The following is a 22,417-nucleotide window of genomic DNA, read 5'->3' as shown; positions in this document are numbered from 1 at the left end:
TGCTTTGCTTTCGCCTTTCCCCCCCCCCGTTGCTTTGCTTTCGCCTTCCCCCCCCCCCCCCCGTTGCTTTGCTTTCGCCTTCCCCCCCCCCCCCCCCGTTGCTTTGCTTTCGCCTTTCCCCCCCCCGTTGCTTTGCTTTCGCCTTTCCCCCCCCCCCCCCGTTGCTTTGCTTTCGCCTTTCCCCCCCCCCCGTTGCTTTGCTTTCGCCTTTCCCCCCCCCCCCCCCGTTGCTTTGCTTTCGCCTTTCCCCCCCCCCCCCCCGTTGCTTTGCTTTCGCCTTTCCCCCCCCCCCCGTTGCTTTGCTTTCGCCTTTCCCCCCCCCCCCCGTTGCTTTGCTTTCGCCTTTCCCCCCCCCCCCCGTTGCTTTGCTTTCGCCTTTCCCCCCCCCGTTGCTTTGCTTTCGCCTTTCCCCCCCCCGTTGCTTTGCTTTCGCCTTCTCCCCCCCCCCCCCCGTTGCTTTGCTTTGCTTTCGCCTTCTCCCCCCCCCCCCCCCGTTGCTTTGCTTTGCTTTCGCCTTCTCCCCCCCCCCCCCCCGTTGCTTTGCTTTGCTTTCGCCTTCTCCCCCCCCCCCCCGTTGCTTTGCTTTCGCCTTCTCCCCCCCCCCCCGTGGCTTTGCTTTGCTTTGCTTCTTTCGCCTTCTCTCCCCCCCCCCCCCCGTTGCTTTGCTTTCGCCTTTCCCCCTCCCCCCCACCCCATTGCTCTACCTTCCCCCTCCCCCCCACCCCATTGCTCTGCCTTCCCCCTCCCCCCCCCCCCCCCCCGTTGCTTCCACAGACAGCACGCCTCACGGACCAACTCAGATATCAATTTTGGTGCTGGCTCTTTGTCAATGACGACTGGGGAGCCATGGGAAGTTTCTTGGTACTGTCTCTCGTGCCCTACAGAACGTGTACACAGGCTGCGAAATCGCCATCTGTCGTCCCAGATTCAGCTCGCTGCAGGCCTATAGCGAGATTAAAAATACTTCGTGACTGACGTCTGTCACTTGCCACTACAGTGTTGTTACATGAGCTACCGCTCATAGGACATACACATACAGCTGACTTTAAATAACCAACGACTTAACTGTGGTAGACGACGCTTTTTGTACCACTGAGTTTAAACTCATGGCCTAATCGCATCTTTGTGATGTGCAGTGCATCCTAGAAAATGGCGATCAGCAATCTACAGCAGAACTAAAATCACACTCGCTTTGTTCACGGACTTTAAAGCTAAGCTCTACGAGATAGCTCAAGATGGAAAAAATTCAGTTTCAGCAGTAAAAGCAAACTGTAATTTGCCGCTTTCATTCGTTACCTGAAATTCTCCTATCACTGGCTACACGAGTTGTCGCTTTACCAATTGATGAACAGTCCGTGTTGGCTATAGGTTGTAGATCATGGGCGGCACAAGAGGATACCAAATGTAAAAGAGAATGAGAAGTAGAAAAATAAGACCAAATAAAGTCAATATGATGCTAATGACGCGGCAAAGTATTGGAAATAAAAAATTACATTTAAACCAATTAACTGAATAAAAACAGTCTTCTGATTAGGTTCAGAAAAATAAAATATATTCGCTGCATTTGACGAGATCCGAGCCAATGATCTTCGTCAGGTTTATACACTAACCACTGTGCTACGCCATTATAAAGCGTAAGGTTCTTGCATTTATGACTTCTGTGATGCAGTGGCAACGATTAATTGCAGCCATCAAAATTTAGGTTCCACGTAAAGTGGAACTCACCTAATGTAAGCCAACCTCTGTGATTACGATTACTATGTGACGCTGAATCATGTCTTGAGCTGAATAATGCAGCAGTGATTAGCTAGTGTATGAAACGTGTGTATTTCGTTGGTGCATGTGTGTTTTTGGTGTAGTCATCATGTGTGATGAAATACCAGATAAAACGACCAGAAAGAAAGGATCCAAACACATCAAGAAAGGAAACCGGAAAAGAATTGGAAGTGAATTAATTGCAATGGCTGTTTGGCAACGGGTAATGGTTCAGACGTTACGTTGAGCGCTGGCTGGAGGAAACCATCTGAAACGCGTAAAGTGTCAACTATCAAGTAATTTCAATCGGACTATAGGCAGACTTATACACTTCGCAGATAGCATAAATCGTATACCAACTTGTGATTTATTAAGTTGTTTCCGTGCACCAATCGTAAAGAAGTTTCAGGAATTTGTTCTACACCTGAAATAATTTCGGAGATACTAAAATTAAGTACTAAAAACTAGATGGTATAACTTTCCACTATGAGTAACATTCTGACACACTAACATATTTCTGTGCGTGCCTAAGATGACTTAAAGCAACACTATTTCAGTTAAACAGTATTTTGTTCATGAAAATTCAAGTTATGTAATGTTTCCAGCAGCAATCAATCATTACACTGGTCAACGATGGAAAAACTTTTTTGCTGAAAAATACCTTATAACCTTATGTTCTTTAGTGTGGGAAATCCAAATATGATACTTAAAATACTGTATCACCCACCATTTATTCACATTTTACAGTTAAATTTATTAAATTAAGCAATTTTTAAAGAATTTAACAGCTTTTATATAGTTAAAATAATTTAAAAACGAGGTTAATGAATGTAGATGACGTTGGTAGCACTGTTGAACAACATTCGCTGGCAAAAAGGTCGATTCGATTTTTGTGTTAACAGATGGTGTTTTGTTCACTGTCAACATAACCTCACTTTCCAGTTTCCTGTACGTACGCTGAGTACAATGTCTTAATCGTGGTTGTAAGAAGTCTGCTGACAGTTCGTTATATTGGTGGTGAATTTGTGATTAAAAAACACCAAAGCAGCATTACAGACTTTGTGAAAAAGGTTTATCAGTCATACTTTGGATCTAAACTTGATAAAGATAAATTTTGGGCGCTGCATAAGGTATGTTATGTGTGTGTGTTGAAGATCTGAGGAAATGGTCCAAAAAGGAGAAAAAAGCCTTTACATTTGCTGTTCTTCTGATATGGAGGGTGCCAAGGAATCATTCTGATGATTGTTGCTTCTGCCGTGTTGATATTACAGGTTATAATTCAAAAAACAAGAAGGTAATAATCTACCTTAACCTTCCATCCGCCATCCGACCAGTAGGGCATGGTGTAGATTTGCTGGTTCTTGAACCACCAGATGATTTAAATTCTATTCCAACAGAAGTATTTTCTGATGCACAATCTGATTCAGATGAACCAGATGATGATGATTTCCATTGTAATACAGAAAGTCTATAACCCAAATTATTTACTCGGACATAGCTTAACGATTTGGTTAGGGATCTGGGCTTCAAGAAAGAAAAGTCTGAATTGCTTGGCTCTAGATTAAAAGAAAAGAACTTATTGACTGTTGCAACCGGAATATACGTGTATAGAAAGAGAGCAGCAATTTTCAAAGATCTTTCAGCAAGGTGATTTAGTGTACTGCTCAGACAGTCCCAGTCTTATGGATGTGTTTGGTATTGAATACAAATAGGAAGACTGGAGGCTGTTTATTGATTCATCCAAAACTAGTGATGGAGAAACACTACCAAGGACTCTGGAACACCAACACGAAGGGGGACAACTGTTGATCACTTAACCGAGAAGTTCGGCAAGCTACTCATCATAGAAAAAAGTACACAAGAAGCTTTAAAGAAAAAGAGAGAAAATACAAACCAATTCCAGCTGACAAGTGGAACCTATGGTAGCACGTATCATTGTTTTAAGTAGCTTACTGTAAATACAAACCAAACTTATTTTGTAACAAAGAGTTTCATTAATTTCCCCGTTTACTGTGTAGCATAGGGTCTTTATACTATACTAGCTATACCTGGCGAACTTCGTTCAGCCTCTGAAAATCTTTAAATGTTACAGCTGACCCGGTAAGTGTTGTTTTGCTGTATAAATTGTCTTTAGTCTATAATAATGTATACGTGTAACACAATAGTAGTTGTTGGCGGGAGCTCGTGACACAAACAACAATAATGACTAAAAACTGTGTAGGGAGTGAGGAAAAGCTTAGGGGGAAGTCCAGCAGTATCGGCCACTATTAGTTCGTGTTTCTACGGTAGATCGCGCGGATTGAACAACTGCAGCCGATACACGGTTCATCCATTAGCATACAAACATAGCGGCAATTTCGTGTCGAAACGTGTTCGCCAGCATTATGAATAAGATAAGGCCAAGCGCACAGGCATCGATTTTTAACGTACGTAAAAATATTGTACGATTAAATTCTTTTAGAGGAACAAAGGAGAGCATAGGAACTTCTTTGTTCCACTAAAATAATTTGATCGTACACTATATTTCCGTACGTTAAAAATCGATGTGTGTGTGCTAAGCCTAAATGTCGGTTTGGCGAATGACGCGTGCTACCTAGTTAAACTTCTCGGTTTAGTTATGTAGATTCAGAGAGATGTTAGTTGTTGCTTTTGGTACGTTTTCTTCAATTACTTATCTATTGAATAGTGAAAGACTAACACCGGTAGACACTTTGTGGGGATAACTGATCAAGTGATAATTGATCAGTTATCTGCAGGGGTCGAAAATTATTAAATTACTAAAATCGCTATTAAAAAATAGCGGTTGGAGGTAGAAGGGTGAAAATTTAGGGTTTTGTGTATTTTTTAATGCCACATCATAAAAAATTAAAATAAAAAGTTCTGTCAAAAAAAATAAATTTTTTGGGTGGACCACCCTTATCACTTAGGGGTGTGAAAAATAAATTACGACCGATTCTCAGAGTTACCGAATATACATGTGAAATTTCATCAGAATTGATCGAGCCGTTTCGGAGGAGTATGGCAACTAACACTGTGACACGAGAATTTTATATATAAGAATAATAAAAAGCATATTACTCTAAAACTACAGGTGATACAAAAAACTAAGGGTATATTTGGACTCTGCTTATAAAAATCTAGAAAGATCAGTTACCAAGTAAAGTTTTCCCAAAAATTTTTCTTTGGCCTATGTTGTTTTCATCATTTTCAGCCGCCCGATGTGGCCGAGTGGTTCTAGGCGCTTCAGTCTGGAACCGCGCGACCACTACAGTCGCAGGTTCGAATCCTGCCTCGGGCATGGATGTGTGTGATGTCCTTAGGTTAGTTAGGTTTAAGTAGTTCTAAGTTCTAGGGGACTGATGCCTCAGATGTTAAGTCCCATAGTGCTCAGAGCCATTTTTTGATTCGTCGCTTTCGTCGCTTTCGTCGCTTTCGTCGCTTTCGTCGCTTTCGTCGCTTTCGTCGCTTTCGTCGCTTTCGTCGCTTTCGTGGCTTTCGTGGCTTTCGTCGCTTTCGTCGCTTTCGTCGCTTTCGTCGCTTTCGTCGCTTTCGTCGCTTTCGTCGCTTTCGTCGCTTTCGTCGCTTTCGTCGCTTTCGTGGCTTTCGTCGCTTTCGTGGCTTTCGTCGCTTTCGTGGCTTTCGTCGCTTTCGTCGCTTTCGTCGCTTTCGTCGCTTTCGTCGCTTTCGTCGCTTTCGTCGCTTTCGTCGCTTTCGTCGCTTTCGTCGCTTTCGTCGCTTTCGTCGCTTTCGTCGCTTTCGTCGCTTTCGTCGCTTTCGTCGCTTTCGTCGCTTTCGTCGCTTTCGTCGCTTTCGTCGCTTTCGTCGCTTTCGTCGCTTTCGTCGCTTTCGTCGCTTTCGTCGCTTTCGTCGCTTTCGTCGCTTTCGTCGCTTTCGTCGCTTTCGTCGCTTTCGTCGCTTTCGTCGCTTTCGTCGCTTTCGTCGCTTTCGTCGCTTTCGTCGCTTTCGTCGCTTTCGTCGCTTTCGTCGCTTATTAGTTATTTCATTCATTATGCTGTCAAAGAGAGAGGCTCAATGCACTATGTGACTATACGATTGTCTGAATGAATTTTGGTTTTTGTCAATAACTAATGATGAATGAGAGTGACTCATGTTGTGTAATCATATACGTTGCATAATGTTGTAACTGCATAATAGGCGAATTAGATATTCTAGAAACAAAACCTTTTCAACTATCACTAAGATTGTTTTTTTTAGTTTGATCTTCGTAAAATAAAAACTGTCTTATGAACAAATTAAATTCGTTGCTGAGGACTAGCCAAATAAGGAAATTACCGTGCTTTCGGTGAAAAGCTATGAAACTGATTGGCTACAGCATGTTTCAGTCGGAAGAGAACGACCAGGCGTTCCAGAACCGGGAGATAACTGCCTGCGGTGCTCTCAAGGTGTCACAATCCAGCTTTAGCAGCGTGAATACTTACCGCCCTGTTTAGTAGTAGTTTTGTGAAAATGTTTTAATTTCCTTCTGCCGAGAAGATGAATAGGTCGGAAGCGAATGGTACCGGTGTAAACTAAGTTTACGGAAGTTTTGGCATTTTAGAGAAGAGTGACTTTCAGCAGGCAGGCTATGAAAGTGCGTGTGACGTATCATGCAGTTGTAGTACAGAAAATCCAAATTACTGAATAGTGGTGAACCGCCAGTGTTAAAGTGTGTTTTTGACTGCTTCGTAAGCAACATGTGACACTGGAATCTGATGTGCAACACAAATTACATTTTACTACCCCTACCAGAGTCGACAGCTTACGGGAAGCCCAGTGTTACTCTTAAAGGCCCCGCAGTGAGGAAACGGTGCACCTTTGACATTTGTGCCACGTAACAGGATTTCTTTTATCTCCTCCAGTAAACACGAACTATAGGAAGTACAAACAAAATAATAAAATCTACCTACCTATCTACGTCGTTAACTTGTATATATTTACTTTTTGTTCTTTCCGCGTTCCCGTGCCTGTCAGAAGTTCACTGTGTATGAGATATTGACCTTTTATGCAAACGTATGGTATGTTTGTATGTAGGATGTTTCACAGTTCCCGTTACAAGCTTGTAGTAGTTGTAGAACGGACGTAGAAGATACATTTTATAAATTGTGACCGTAAACGTAACGTGTATATGGAAAATAAGGTTTAAGATGAGATCACTTCTAAATCTCCCGCTTCATTGTATAGAGGAGACAGTGAACTCTGACCTGTTCTCTCTGGAACAGTCTGTGGCATGGACAACATTTCGGTCGTCGGGTCGTCTTCAAAGTCGAGAGCGCAGAGTGACCGTTGAGCAGCCGTCAGCCCTCCTAGTTCCCAACGTGTCTCATCCTTTCAGCCATTGTTGAAGTCGGATGAAGAGGTCACGTGATGTCATTAGAACGTGCACAATGTGCCAGAATCCTGTAAACCTGGCAAACATTTCAAAATTGCTCAAATATGGCAAAAAATGAATGTAGTAGGGTTGCAGGCACTTCTGATATTTTTATATCAAAGCTGAAAAATTCAGATCGGTGGATCAAATAAGGCGGAAAGAAACTGGAAAAATGCTGAAGTGGACAAAAATATTTTCGGTGAACATTTATCTTTTTAATGGCAAACTTCATTAAAAAACTACTTCTATAACAGTCTTCATTACGGTAAGTATATATCAGTAACAAAAATTAAAAGTTTTAGATCTTCTTAATCTTCCTCTTGTGCTTCTTGTTCGTCCTCATTTTCATCATCTTCTTCATTCACATTTGTATCCTGTTCATCATGCGTAGCCTCTGATCCTTCGTAACCGTCTGCAGCAGGTACCAAGAGGGCAATAGCTTCCGACGACAGATATTTTACTTTCCTGAAAGGAAGTTTCCGCAAGGAAGAAATATGTCTCTGTTGTTGCCTGAACTCTCCGCAGCACATCCTCCATACTTTTGCACGCGAGAAGACGTTCCGATAAAGCTTGCTTTACTAACTTGTTTGTTGATACCCGTCCATCTTCCAACACCTCACCTATTATTGAAAGTGTAGACGCAATTATATACGGTCAATGGATCAACAGTTTATGGACTCTCGTCATATTTTATCGTGGGAAATTTTAGACATAATGTCTGCCTGTTCCAATGGCATAGTTTCTGAACTTTTCGGTGTCAATTTCTATTTTCTCAGTATAGATGACGTCATTTTGCAACTGTCACTTAAGAAATGGTTCAAAGCCGAAGCTGCGACTGACAGCTCGATTTTAAGACTGATTCGTGAAGGTAATAGTACACACTTCAGGACCGAACGAAAAATAAGGCGCAATGTCATGGGACCTAAAACTTCTTTGTTTTCCGCTTGCATTTTACAATTTTTTGCTTGGATTCCGGTAAGAAGTTAATTATCAAACAGTGATTGTTAATAAATGATTAAAGACGAATTAAATATCGTAATCAAGTAAATACCTTCTGGAACATTCAATTTTTTTAAAAATGGTCTGATTTCGCTGAACAAAAATATTTCTTCCTAAAGACGCAGTAGTTTTCCAGCCTGGCTAATACGTCGCGCGGCTCACAAATGAATGCAGCGTTCAACCTGAAATCTTGTGGAAACACGTGGCCACTTCTAAGACCGGGATTCTGTTATACTTCCACCATATATCTACCGAAACTACTAATCGAGCTTTCTCAACTATTTTGTTTATGGCCACATTTTCGGAAGTCTGGTCCAACGTACGACGTCCCCTCTTCAGTTTACGAGCACTGCGAAGCGGGAGATTTGAAAGTGTTCCGATCTTTAAGCTTACTTTTTTATTTGAACTGCACACATCCCAACATGGTTTCTTGTCATTATTTATATCTATTGGCCTGTGGTTCATATCCACAGGCCGATACTTCCCCCTGTTGAGTTCACCTTAACCTTAGACTCAAGTGTACATACTTAATTGTGCAGTGTTTGAGACTAGATCTTTTTAAATTGATGGAATAACAGTAGTAAGGCCCGGTTGTGAACGTCCACGCAAAGGTCCCACAGACCAGTATCAGGAACTTACTTACGTCACTGCAGGATGCCTACCTACAATTAGAATTTATAAGAAGTGTACAATCTCTCATTCCAGCCTGCCTGCTATCTCCACCGCACCCATTAAAACAGCTCATCCTGTACATTGTGCTGAAGCACAGTGGTTAAGGTAGGCCAACTTGGCTTTCCGCAAGCTTCACGGGAACTGTTCAATCTGCTGCACCTAACAGGTTGCGTTGCCAATCCAACACGACTAACCAGGTATATTTTCCATAGGCAGTTTTACTGCAGCTCAGTTAACAGTGGGAGCAATAAAATGAACACACAAACTTAAAGGTGACTGAGCAGAACTTAAAAATTGAGGAATATATAGTAGTCAAAGTCCAGCAGAGAAAAAAACTTTTCGAAGGTTTGTGTTGCAGCCCCAAATCAATCGATAGGCGTCTCCCACTACAAATTGTGGAAAAAGTTACTAAAAACTTATTCAGGAACCTCGAATTACATGTTTGCAAATTTGATGGAGTTTCCTTATTCCATAAATTTTTTGTACTTAGGCTGAAAAGTGTTTCGGAATGTATGCTAGGGACTTCAGGCCATTTAGCAGTATAGTGGCTTTTTAAATTTAGGACAAACATTGACCGAAATAGGAAAAAATAGATTAGTGGGTATTAAAAACCGCATTATGGTAGAATGCAAAGTAGTGCAATGAAAGCTTATTCTTTCAGATACATTTTTTAGACTAACATAATACGAAAACCAAAAACCAAACTTAGTAGTTCCTAAAATGCGTCTGGAGAATTCAGAATGAACTATTTTGGCCACTTATAATGCATTAAGCGAACCTGCCATACACATCCTGGAAAATTAATACTGGTATAATTGGGATCACATTCGCCTAAACACACAAGTTACAGAAACAATACTTTCAAAACCTTAAATTGGCATTGCAGTACAACAGTGTTGTTCAGGTTCTTAGGTGGAGAGGATCTCGATTTTCAGATACTTTCACTTACTACAAAAAACATGCATTAGAGGTGAACTGATGATGGGTCAAATTGAGAACACCAAGTTCTAGTTGAGAGATGAAGAAGCTGCAGAGAAAACTATTCATATCTAAAATAAACTAAGAAAAGCCTCAAAACGTCTAAAAGTAAAAGAGGAGTAGTAAAAGCGACAATTTTCTGGTCTACAGTGACCAAAAACGAATATTTGTTATACTGAGCCTCGTCCTGTGATACTCGGATAAAAAGATTTCTCATCAACTTCTGAAGCTAACCTAACCTCTAACCTACAGCGAAAAGACAGGCAGGCAAGCAACACTCCTTTAACTTGCTTGGGTTGGGCACAGCTTCACTTGAGAGTAAAGTAGCCTGCCCGTTCCGCTAATAATGTGCGGCAGCTTGTACACCACTGGAATTTATCGAGCTGCAGTGCGAGAGGGAGTGGAGGGAAAAATTTCATAATAAAAATGAATCTTCTAGAATCGTATAAAAACATTGCTCAATATAACTTACCACGACTTCACAAGTTCTGCAGCTACGATTATGTCTGGGTTTGGACCTACATATTTAGCGAGTTGCTTTTTTTCCTCAGTGGAGAATGCGAAATCTGCCCTAAAAAGGTTACTAAAAGACTTCAGCTTAAAAGCTCATTTTGGAATTAGCAGTATTCAGGAAGTAGACACTGATGCTTTAGTGAAAGCAGAATAAGTAAAATTCGTTGACGTCCTGTGTTTTGATGTTTGGCACATAAGTCAAATAGTCATGAAATGCAAGTTGTCAGTATAAACTTCGTCCGAAAACTACATCACCACAATGCAGCACCAGTCGTAAAAATTGTCACGTTCCGCATCTAGCTCCTCCATTTTTGCCATTAAAAGAAATGTTTCATTTGTCATTTTCTCATCAGTGTAATGTGACAACGTGCCGTCCAGTGAATGAATGCCAGGCACAGTCAAGGCGCAACGGTAGAGAAAGTGGACGCTTATGCCATCTGTGAGCCAGAATCGAAGGCAAAGCGGAAGTGCTTCCGCCTGGTGGCAGCTAAATTAAAGAACGCTATGCGGGAGACAGTGTCTGGCTTGTGCTGCACTCTGACAGCGAAATAACAAAAGAATTAAACTAAATACTATTGTTACGTGTAGTAAAAATATAAATGTAATATTACTTTAATATAATATTGAAATGCTATGGTGTGTTTAATTGTAAATAGAGAACTTGGCGTAATGTAAAATAATGTTTAGGTGCGAGGTTGGGGTGAACCCCGAGAATGAGAACAATGAACAGGTTGGCGCGTAATATTGGCGGTAGAAGTAAGTTGGCGTAGCTCTGAGGCAGAACAAGTGTTAAGTGGTGTAAAAATGGCTGCCGGTGTGTGCTACGGTAACGTTGCTAACAGACCATTTAGAAGTGAGCTGAAAACAGATATGGACTTCGTTTAACGTATGGCTACAAGCTGAATGGACAGTAGGGCTTGAAAGACGCTGTATTTCGACGGAGATGGACTGTGAGTGGCAAAATAGTACGGTTTCCCGCTCTGAGGTACATGGCACTGCATGGTGCAATGCTGTGTTAATTGCGACGAGTTGCTTGTGCCAACGGGGAGGTGTGAAGGGACCAATAGCCGCATCCAACGGCGTATTGTGATCTCAATAACTGATGAGGCCCATTGGTGAGCTCACTTCGGTAGCAATGAACTAGAAGCTATCTTACAAGAGTATTATGAACAGTGGTTGTTACACCGACGCCATTACCAGTACATTTATATTCTGTGAATCAGTTTGTGTAGTAGTCAAACCAAGTTCTGTACAGTGTGTAAAGTTTGGAGGCAACAATAGTTTTGTGGTTTAAATTGCATTCCCTGAGTGTACTCAATTATTTAAAGGAAATAGCTTATTATTATCCCATATCCAGTGATTTCTATGTGCTGCAACATCATTGAAAAGTTATGGTGCGTGAGTATCGGCGTAGCTATATTACAAGAGAAAATAGTCGGAATTAACGCCCAAATTGCCAGCAGACGCCACTTCATGCAACGGATGGAAGATGCTAGGTACTGTGCCACCTTAACTACTATCCAACTCGATGTGGTGGCTTTTCAGTACATTGTCATAGTCAAAAATTACTCTGTTCTGTCCGAGCAATGTGATTCTCAATTAGTGTTTCCAGTAACTATATTGACAAGCAGATGTATATCTTTCTTTAATTAAGCGTTCAAGGAAATTGCTGTCACCACAGTATACATTGTGACTTCAGCACAATGCAAGCTCAATAACATTAAATTCAGTAATTACAATTTCTGTAGTTTACATTAACCTAAAACAAGTTAAAGTGTTTATCATGTGTGTTTATGTATTGTGAAACGATTTCAGGCTGTGGTATTGTTTAAAATGAATAATGTCCTCCTGCTAGGCACATCAAACATACAGAATTAAGTGCTCCCTGTTCAGTTACTTCAAAGAGATTGTCAGTGCTACTAATAATCAAATATAGATGTAAAAATAAATTTGTTACGGGCCATCATCATTATTTATTCCAAAAATTCCATGTAGTAGTTGGATCACCATAGGGTGTCTATTCAAATCTATTACACGTGAGAGCCGCTTTCTGGAAGTCCGATGCCGTGTGGTCTAATAATAATACAGTAAATTCGGGTAGTGGCATCGTAAATCATATACTTTAATTAGTCACACCAAATAGCTAAATCTCCGCAGAACCAAAGTTAGTTGCCGTAGAGTAGATTCGTTGAAAATAGTTGGTGCTGTGTTGCCTTGTTCCTGTTTCCCCCCCTCCTCCCAATCCAACACCGCTACTCGTTGTGAACCACCCGGTTGCTCACCGCTGATGCGTGAGCTTGGTCAGCACGCACGAGCAGATCGGTAAACAGTCCTGGAGTGGCACACGCAACAGACAGATTACTGTAGCTGTGGAGAGGCTGTAGGTGCGCCTACTTGTAAATCGCTGGCTTTGTGTAACTTGGTGATGTGTGTTGTTGCAGAATTGAGCGATGATGACCTGGAGCTGAAGGAGTTGCTGTGCCGGGAGCTGCTGCAGCTGCTGGCGCTCACCAGGGTGGGCCGCTGCCGCCTCAGGGGTGAGTCCACTCATCCTACCTCTCCAGTTGCAATCAGTCCCACCGCCACAGTCCATAAGAGAACACCACATACGGGGCACCTAGAATATTACTAGGTTCCATACCCACAACTGGTTCTTGAGCCTTTCTGACTACACTTTCATTGGTTGGTTCACGTCAGTCTTCACCGTTTTTCAGCATTTCTGAGAAACTCTGCCGCGCGTGGATCAAACAGTCCCGTGCTTCCAGAATGAAATTTCTTTCTGCAGCGAAGTGTGCCCTGTCTCGAAATTTCCTGATAGATTAAAACTGTTCCTCATGTCCTACCTTCGAAACTTCACAGAAGTTCTCCTCCATACCTTGCAGGATTAGCTCTCCTGGAAGAAAGGTTACTGCAGAGACGTGGGTTGAGATAATGGCGGCAGTGAAGCTGTGAGGGTGGGTCGCAGACTAGGCTTGGATACCTCATTATATAGAGCTCTTGTCCGCGAAATACAAAGATCTCAGATTCGAGTCCTGGTCCATCCCTAAATTTTACTATGTCAGGAAGTTTCAGTCCTGTGACTGTTCAAGCTGCCCTCCAATGTACACGTTCAGATTGTTAACAAAGGTACGAGCATACGGAATGGGTTTCGAGATATGTGAGTGGATCGAAAACTTCTTAAGTAATAGAACCAAATATGTTGTCCTCAATTGCAAGTGTTCGTCAGAGACCAGGATATCGTCAGGGATGCCCCAGACACGTTTGATAGGACTGCTACTATATTTTCTTTAAACATAAATCATCTGCAGACAGGTAGGACAACAGTCTGAGGTTGTTTTCTGATGACGCTGTGGTGTGCACGAAGTTGTCGAAGGCAAGTGACTGTCGGATGGTACAAGATGACTTACACAAAATTTCTATTTGATGTGATGACTGGCAGATGGCTCCAAATATAGATAAATGTAAGTTACTGGGGACGAATAGGAAAGACAAACCCATAATGTTTGAATCAGCATTAGTAGCGCCCAGCTTGATGCAGTCACGTCGTTTAAATATCTAGGCTTAAGGCTGAAAAGTGATATGAAATGGAACGAGCACGTGAGAATTGTGGTAGGGAAAATGAATGGGCGATTTTAGGTCTTTGAGGGAGTGTTAGGGAAGTGTGGTTCATTTGCAAACGTGACCACACATAGGACGCTGGTGCGACCTATTCTTGAATACTGTTAGTGTTTGGGATAGCACCCAGTTGGATTAGAGGAGGACATCGAATCAATTAGCAGGCGTACTGCTAGATTTGTTACTGTAGTTTCGAAAAACACGCAGGTGTTAAGGAAATGCTTCGGGATCTCAAACGGGAATCCCTAGAGGGATTTTCGAGAATCTCTACTGAGAAAATTCAGAGAACTGGCATTTGAAGCTACTGCCTAACGATCCTACTGCGACTAACGTACATTTCTTGTAAGAGACACGACGATAAGGTTAGAGAAATTAGGGCTCATGCAGAAGCAGAAGCAGACACAGACCTTTCACCTCTCTCTGTCTGAAAGTGGAACAGGAAAGGAACGTCTAGTAGTAGTGGTACGTGGTACCCTCAGCCACGCACCGTGCGGTGCCTTGCGGGTTATGTACGTAGATACAATCCCCATAACCGTTACAGGTCCCATATACAGCCTGCTCCCATGGCTTACCTACTACTTAACCTATCCCTATCCATTTCATTTCTTGGGTATTTGTATTAATTGACTGATTCCAGCTAGGAATAATTTACATTGTAATGACAGGATATTATGTTTCTGCGTTTTGTGAATCGCACAATTGTACAGTTAGGGCATATAAAGCAAAGTACCTAACCGCTTTGAAGTCCTATAAGGATCAGAATGGATATTTCTGTAGCTTTTGCGATACTATATCTGAATGACTCGGGTTAATATTGATAGACCATTAATACGCTTTTATTAATGGTCTATCAATGAGTAGCGTGGCTCATGAGACCTTAAGTAATTTCTGCGAGGGGCGTTCAGTAAGTATCGCAGCATTTTTTTTTCTCCCGCCACATTTAGGTTGGAAAAATGCAGAATTTGTTGTGGAATATTGTGAAATATTCCCGCTTCAGCCCCTATACTTCCATGAAGTTCCGACAGGTGCCGACGCTATTCGTAGCCCTCAAAATGGCGTCTGTAACGGAGGTGCGTTCCAAGCACAGAACTGTCATTCAGTTTCTTTTGGCGGAAAACCGTAACATCGCCTTTCAGAATGTCTACGGAGAACTGACTGTGAACAAAAGCACGCTGAGTCATTGGGAACATCGTCGCATGCGATGAAACAAACAAACCATAACAAAACAGCAACCCATGGAGTGTCGCCATAACACATGTCCTCTTTAGACCGAGCGAGGTGGCGCAGTGGTTAGCACACTGGACTCGCATTCGGGAGGACGACGGTTCAATCCCGTCTCCGGTCATCCTGATTTAGGTTTTCCGTGATTTCCCTAAATCGTTTCAGGCAAATGCCGGGATGGTTCCTTTGAAAGGACACGGCCGATTTCCTTCCCAATCCTTCCCTAACCCGAGCTTGCGCTCCGTCTCTAATGACCTCGTTGTCGACGGGACGTTAAACACTAACCACCACCACCATGTCCTCTTTAGAAAAAGTTCAAAGCCCCACGCTCAGCTGGTATTCATGGCGGTGGTCTTCTGGGACTGTGAAGGGTTTATTCTGTTTGGTGTCCTCCCTCATGATGCAGATAGCAGTTTTGAAGTATACTGTGCTATCGTCGCGAAATCGAAGAAACGAATTCAGCGTGTTCATCTCTACAAAAATGCAACCGAACTACTACTTCATGATAATGCGAGGTCTCGAACAATTCTGCACACCCGACAGCAGCTCACACAACTTCACTGGACTGTTCCTCTTCACCCACACTACAGCCCCGATCTTGCACCTTCCTTCTGTTTGGTTCAATGAAGGTTGCACTTGGTGGGAAGCAGTACGTGGCTAGAGGGAAGATAATGAATTTCCTTGAGACAGAGACACGGCTTTAGAAAGCATCTTTCCTGCGAAACGTAACTCGCCCTTTTTTTCGCATGATATCTTGCGAACCATGGATGAAGGGTATCCGACAGATGCCATATTCCTTGACTTCCGGAAAGCGTTTGACTCGGTGCCCCACTGCAGACTCCTAACTAAGGTACGACCATATGGGATTGGTTCCCAAGTATGTGAGTGGCTCGAAGACTTCTTAAGTAATAGAACCCAGTACGTTGTCCTCGATGGTGAGTGTTCATCGGAGGTGAGTGTATCATCTGGAGTGCTGGAGTGCCCCAGGGAAGTGTGGTGGATCCGCTGTTGTTTTCTATCTACATAAATGATCTTTTGGATAGGGTGGATAGCAATGTGCGGCTATTTTCTGATGATGCTGTGGTGTACGAGAAGGTATTGTCGTTGAGTGACTGTAGGAGGATACAAGATGAGTTGGAAAGGATTTGTGATTGGTGTAAAGAATGGCAGCTAACTCTAAATACAGATAAATGTAAATTAATGCAGATGAATAGGAAAAAGAATCCCATAATCTTTGAATACTCCAATAGTAGTGTAGCGCTTGACACAGATACGACCTATTCTTGAGTACTTCTCGAGCGTTTGGGATCCCTATCAGGTCGGATTCATGGAGGATATAGAAGCAATTCAGAGGCGGGCTGCTAGATTTGTTACTAGTAGGTTTGATCATCACGCGAGTGTTACGGAAATGCTTCAGGAACTCGGGTGGGAGTCTCTAGAGGAAAGGAGGCGTTCTTTTCGTGAATTGCTACTGAGGAAATTTAGAGAACCAGCATTTGAGGCTGATTGCAGTACAATTTTAGTGCCGCCGACTTAAATTTCGCGGAAAGATCACAAAGATAAGAGAGACTAGGGCTCGTACAGAGGCATATAGGCAGTCATTTTTCCCTCGTTCTGTTTGGGAGTGGAACAGGGAGAGATGTTAGTTGTGATACGAGGTACCCTCCGCCACGCACCGTATGATGGACTGCGGAGTATGTATGTAGATGTAGGGAGGGGGGGAGTTGTCAACCAGTGAGGTACCATGCTGGCATACAGGTTCTCCCAGTAGTGTGGCGTGAGGACGTCGCATTGAACGGAGATTGTTGAAAAACAGGGTTCTTTTAGCCAAAAAAGTGGGGAATAATACTGTGTATTCGAATACTTAATAAAACCAACCTGCTTTCAAAAAGAATGTTTCCTTACTTATTGAACGTCCTTCATACATGTTTATGACTTTCCATCCAACAGAATATGCTGCGGCCTCCGCATTAAGGTATCCTCAAACCAACATTTTTTTCGTTTGACACTCTGTATAATTTTACTTCAATTAGAAACCGTTGGTTTGATAATGAGTCTAGTAAGCTACTGATGTTCACAGACATTTACCAAGTCGAGGAGGTGAGCCTACCACGGACGTGACGACGTCATTCCTTCTGCATTACGTCCCGCTAAACCTGTGAGTTTTAAACAATCACTTTCTGAGTGAACGTTCGTTGATACTGGGTGTCACGTCTAAGTTTATGCATTCCACTTACAGGCAAACACCGAGGTAGCACAAAGTTAAGGTGCTGGACTGAAATTTGGATGGAGTGTGGCCTACATTGCTCTCGGACCGCCCAGTTTTATGTTTCTCGCAGTTGTCTAACCCTCTCCTGAGAAATACAGAATGGTTGCTTTTGAAATGTCACGGTAGATTCCTTGTCGGATTCCTTCACAGTTGAACTTTGGGGCTTTGGTATCCTTTCCTACTTTTGAAATATAAGAAAAGAGTTCTCCATTTCCAATGACCCAGCCAAATTCAGTGAAATTGTGTAGCACAGGAATATAAGAAAATCGCGCAGTAAAGAACTGTCTAAATCTTGTATAGTAGATGATGTACTAATACGGAAAAATACGAAGCGTATACACTTGGGGTCATACTGGGACTCGCTGTGCAATATTTGAACAAATTTTGGGGGGTGGGTTCTCATGCAGAAACAACAAGAAATTCATGTAAACATATGTGCTAAGGCCAACAACATGTTTTGATCTTGATGCAAATTGTAGAAGTCACAGTATCTACTCTCAGCACAGAAATCCACATTTTCCAATATCTCTTTATAATTGCATGACTGATCAGAAATGACAAACGTTAGGGGACACGACAACACAGCAGAAAACTGTTATGAAGTAATAATTCACGTTGTACCAAGTTATATTCTTGTAACTATCGTTCGGGTTTTGGGATGGTACAACTAAAATCTATCGCGAGAAATGCAGGAAGCTTCAGTTGTTGTATAGATTCAAAGCTGAAAGAACTAAAGTATAAAATAACTAGAAAGAATAGACAGAATTAATTTAAAGGAAAAAAACAAATAAGTGGTTCATTGAATCTGAAGGCTCTCTACAAATATATTTACTCCAAAATCTGTTTCTTTCCAGGTCTCTTCTTGTACGAGCTGCACTGCACCTTATCTGAAAAAATGCGTCGAAGTCCATCACATTCCATCAAGGTACGCAGAACAATAGGCTAAGAAATAAACGTAAGTTCCTTTACAGCAAACTGTTCCGCGGAATTCACGTTGATTTTCATGAACTTCCAAGAACTCAAGGATTCTGGACACTGTTTTAAGTAATATTTTATACGATACAGTCATCAGACGTAACGAGGAAACTAACTTCACATTACTGGAGCAGTGTTTGATGCATATTTACAATGTCTTCTTTGAAAACCGTCTTGATAGATACTTCCTTACGTCTCTGTTGCAGGCTGGAACTCGAACCCAGTACCGTATTTTCGCGGTCGATGACCTAATTGAGAAGAGGCCCACATGGCAGTCGGATTTTTAAAATTTTAATATTTATTGTACGTGAAGTTCAGAACTCAAATATCAGTCGCTAGAAGCACTCCGCTGCAGCTCTCAAATTTTAGAGAAATCTGACCCTAAAGTAACGTCGAATATTTTCGACAAGCTGCGTGGGTGTGGGATAGAATGTGCCATATATGTGGGAGTCCTGGATTCGGTTCCTGGCCTACGCAAATTTTAAATAGAAATGCATGTTCTACGAGCATTTCCGTGAAATATCTAAAGATATAAGAAAAGAAACGTATAAAGTTCAAACTTGTCACATTCTACATTATACACTCCTGGAAATGGAAAAAAGAACACATTGACACCGGTGTGTCAGACCCACCATACTTGCTCCGGACACTGCGAGAGGGCTGTACAAGCAATGATCACACGCACGGCTCAGCGGACACACCAGGAACCGCGGTGTTGGCCGTCGAATGGCGCTAGCTGCGCAGCATTTGTGCACCGCCGCCGTCAGTGTCAGCCAGTTTGCCGTGGCATACGGAGCTCCATCGCAGTCTTTAACACTGGTAGCATGCCGCGACAGCGTGGACGTGAACCGTATGTGCAGTTGACGGACTTTGAGCGAGGGCGTATAGTGGGCATGCGGGAGGCCGGGTGGACGTACCGCCGAATTGCTCAACACGTGGGGCGTGAGGTCTCCACAGTACATCGATGTTGTCGCCAGTGGTCGGCGGAAGGTGCACGTGCCCGTCGACCTGGGACCGGACCGCAGCGACGCACGGATGCACGCCAAGACCGTAGGATCCTACGCAGTGCCGTAGGGGACCGCACCGCCACTTCCCAGCAAATTAGGGACACTGTTGCTCCTGGGGTATCGGCGAGGACCATTCGCAACCGTCTCCATGAAGCTGGGCTACGGTCCCGCACCCCGTTAGGCCGTCTTCCGCTCACGCCTCAACATCGTGCAGCCCGCCTCCAGTGGTGTCGTGACAGGCGTGAATGGAGGGACGAATGAAGACGTGTCGTCTTCAGCGATGAGAGTCGCTTCTGCCTTGGTGCCAATGATGGCCGTATGCGTGTTTGGCGCCGTGCAGGTGAGCGCCACAATCAGGACTGCGTACGACCGAGGCACACAGGGCCAACACCCGGCATCATGGTGTGGGGAGCGATCTTCTACACTGGCCGTACACCACTGGTGATCGTCGAGGGGACACTGAATAGTGCACGGTACATCCAAACCGTCATCGAACCCATCGTTCTACCATTCCTAGACCGGCAAGGGAAGTTGCTGTTCCAACAGGACAATGCACGTCCGCATGTATCCCGTGCCACCCAACGTGCTCTAGAAGGTGTAAGTCAACTACCCTGGCCAGCAAGATCTCCGGATCTGTCCCCCATTGAGCATGTTTGGGACTGGATGAAGCGTCGTCTCACGCGGTCTGCACGTCCAGCACGAACGCTGGTCCAACTGAGGCGCCAGGTGGAAATGGCATGGCAAGCCGTTCCACAGGACTACATCCAGCATCTCTACGATCGTCTCCATGGGAGAATAGCAGCCTGCATTGCTGCGAAAGGTGGATATACACTGTACTAGTGCCGACATTGTGCATGCTCTGTTGCCTGTGTCTATGTGCCTGTGGTTCTGTCAGTGTGATCATGTGATGTATCTGACCTCAGGAATGTGTCAATAAAGTTTCCCCTTCCTGGGACAATGAATTCACGGTGTTCTTATTTCAATTTCCAGGAGTGTATTATGGCCGTGTAAAACATTTGAGCTTCTAAGTCAGTTCAGTCATAAGATTCGTCCAGTTGTCACATATTTTGACACAAACTGATTAACCAAAACCTATAGTGTACTTTCTGTTGAAGCAGGATCATAAAATTTAGGATGAAGCAAGGTTTCACTATACAAATAAAGTAAAAAAATCTGAAAATTGTTAAATTTCAGTTATATCCCACAAATATTTCTGCTCTTAGAACATACAGTGCATTCCTCATCCGTCAACTGTATAATAGATAAACATTACTGCATACAAACATAAAATGTAAGTATGCGTGTTTTAGTAAGCGAACAAAAATGTTTTAATAAATCTTCACTACGTACATAAATAAACTGAAGTCTCCTGCTCCCTTGCTCTACTGGGTCCTGGCTAGTCTCAGGAACTACTGTAGAGGTTCTGATCCAGCCTTGGACTTCCCAGTACCGATGTCTTTCGGTATCTACACCGAAAACAGGCAAAAATCGTGTGTGTGCGTGTGCTAGCACTTGGACAATTTTTTCCCTTCAGTTCGAACACCGACGTCGCTTAAACGTAATTCCATCAGGTATATACTAATTAATACACATTTGTAATTTTTGTGACAAAAGGACAGCGTGTTATTTCCAATTACGTATCGCACACACAAATCCAATTTTTGTTGCAAATATAAATTCTTAAGTAACGGTTTATTTTTGTAAAAAGGTATTTAAACTGAAAATATCTGTAATTTTTTTACCCTTACGAATTTTCGAGTTACATACGCATGGGACATGCACCTTTATTTAAAAATTTGCTCCAGCTGCGAATCAAACTTGGCCTGCCCTCCTTATAGGCGTCATTCTAGCACAAAGCCAAACAGAAAGTCGGGAGAAGAAGAAGAAGAAGAAGAAGACAAAGATTTTCTCTATAACTTTTGAGAGCTGCATGCAATGACTTTGGTTGATTGGCATTTGAGTTCAGAACTTTACGAACCATTAAAAAAAGAAAGATTGCCGCATTGTCTTCTCATGAGCTATCCAGACACGATGCACTACATACCTATGCAGATTCATTCTTGCAGTATCTCTATGCTGTTTTTCAACAACAGAATCCATTGTGTACACGTTACTGAGTTAATGCAACTGGAAGAAAGCAGCTTGCGGATTGTTTCCTAAGTTTTGTTACTTTGTCATATTACAACTGAGTCGGTTCGAGTTCCTATATGGCTCACAGTTTTAATCTGCCTCGCAGTTTCAAAACTACGTACATACTGCCACTGGTAGATTTAAGTTGCGCCATGCCTGCAGCACTGCTGAACTGCGGGAGTAATATGAAATCAAATATTTTTGATGAACTATTTTATTTCCATTCAAGATGTGAATCAAAGTACTGTAAAATTTTCATGTAATTGATTTGCTTCGAAGGCCAATTAATTACAGCCTTCAGTGCCGATGCACATTTACGTTTGACCTCCAACAGGAATCTAAAAGCAGCGAGCGTGGAGGACATGGGCGGGACTGCAGATAGGTGGCGCTACGTGAAAGTGGAGATCAGCCGGGTAGTGTACAGAGATATTCGTGCATTTGCGATAAAAACAGTATCCAGGTGGTGCATTTCTTAACACAACTGCCGAGTAAGCAGGAGATCCGAGGTTTGTGTCCTGGCCTGTTACATATTTTCACTTGTCGCTGCTGATTCCACATAAAGACCCAATGTAACTGACACTATTAATTGTTTTCCCTTTTCCTTGCTCCCCCTTTTCCTTGCTCCCCCTTTTCCTCGCTCCCCTCCCCCTTTTCCTCGCTCCCCCCCCTTTCCCTCGCTCACCCCCCCCCTTTTCCCTCGCTCACCCCCCCCCTTTTCCCTCGCTCACCCCCCCCCCTTTTCCCTCGCTCACCCCCCCCCCCCTTTTCCCTCGCTCACCCCCCCCCCCTTTTTCCCTCGCTCACCCCCCCCCTTTTCCCTCGCTCACCCCCCCGCTTTTCCCTCGCTCACCCCCCCCTTTTCCCTCGCTCACCCCCCCCCCCTTTTCCCTCGCTCACCCCCCCCCCCTTTTCCCT

General features: G+C 43.2%; 1 protein-coding gene across 1 annotated transcript in view; it reads left to right on the top strand.

Annotated features, from left to right (window-relative positions):
- LOC124616539 (SET domain-containing protein SmydA-8-like) overlaps nucleotides 1-22,417 on the top strand; it is a 185,618-nt gene that overhangs the window by 141,758 nt on the left and 21,443 nt on the right. Inside the window, exons 7-8 of the mRNA XM_047144857.1 lie at nucleotides 12,639-12,822; nucleotides 18,245-18,315. Of these exons, the coding sequence (XP_047000813.1) occupies nucleotides 12,639-12,822; nucleotides 18,245-18,315 (255 nt within the window). The remainder of the gene's footprint in view (nucleotides 1-12,638; nucleotides 12,823-18,244; nucleotides 18,316-22,417) is intronic.

This window comes from Schistocerca americana, chromosome 5 (genome assembly GCF_021461395.2).
Source record: "Schistocerca americana isolate TAMUIC-IGC-003095 chromosome 5, iqSchAmer2.1, whole genome shotgun sequence".
Lineage (NCBI taxonomy): Eukaryota > Metazoa > Arthropoda > Insecta > Orthoptera > Acrididae > Schistocerca > Schistocerca americana.
This window is presented reverse-complemented; position numbering and strand designations above follow the sequence as displayed.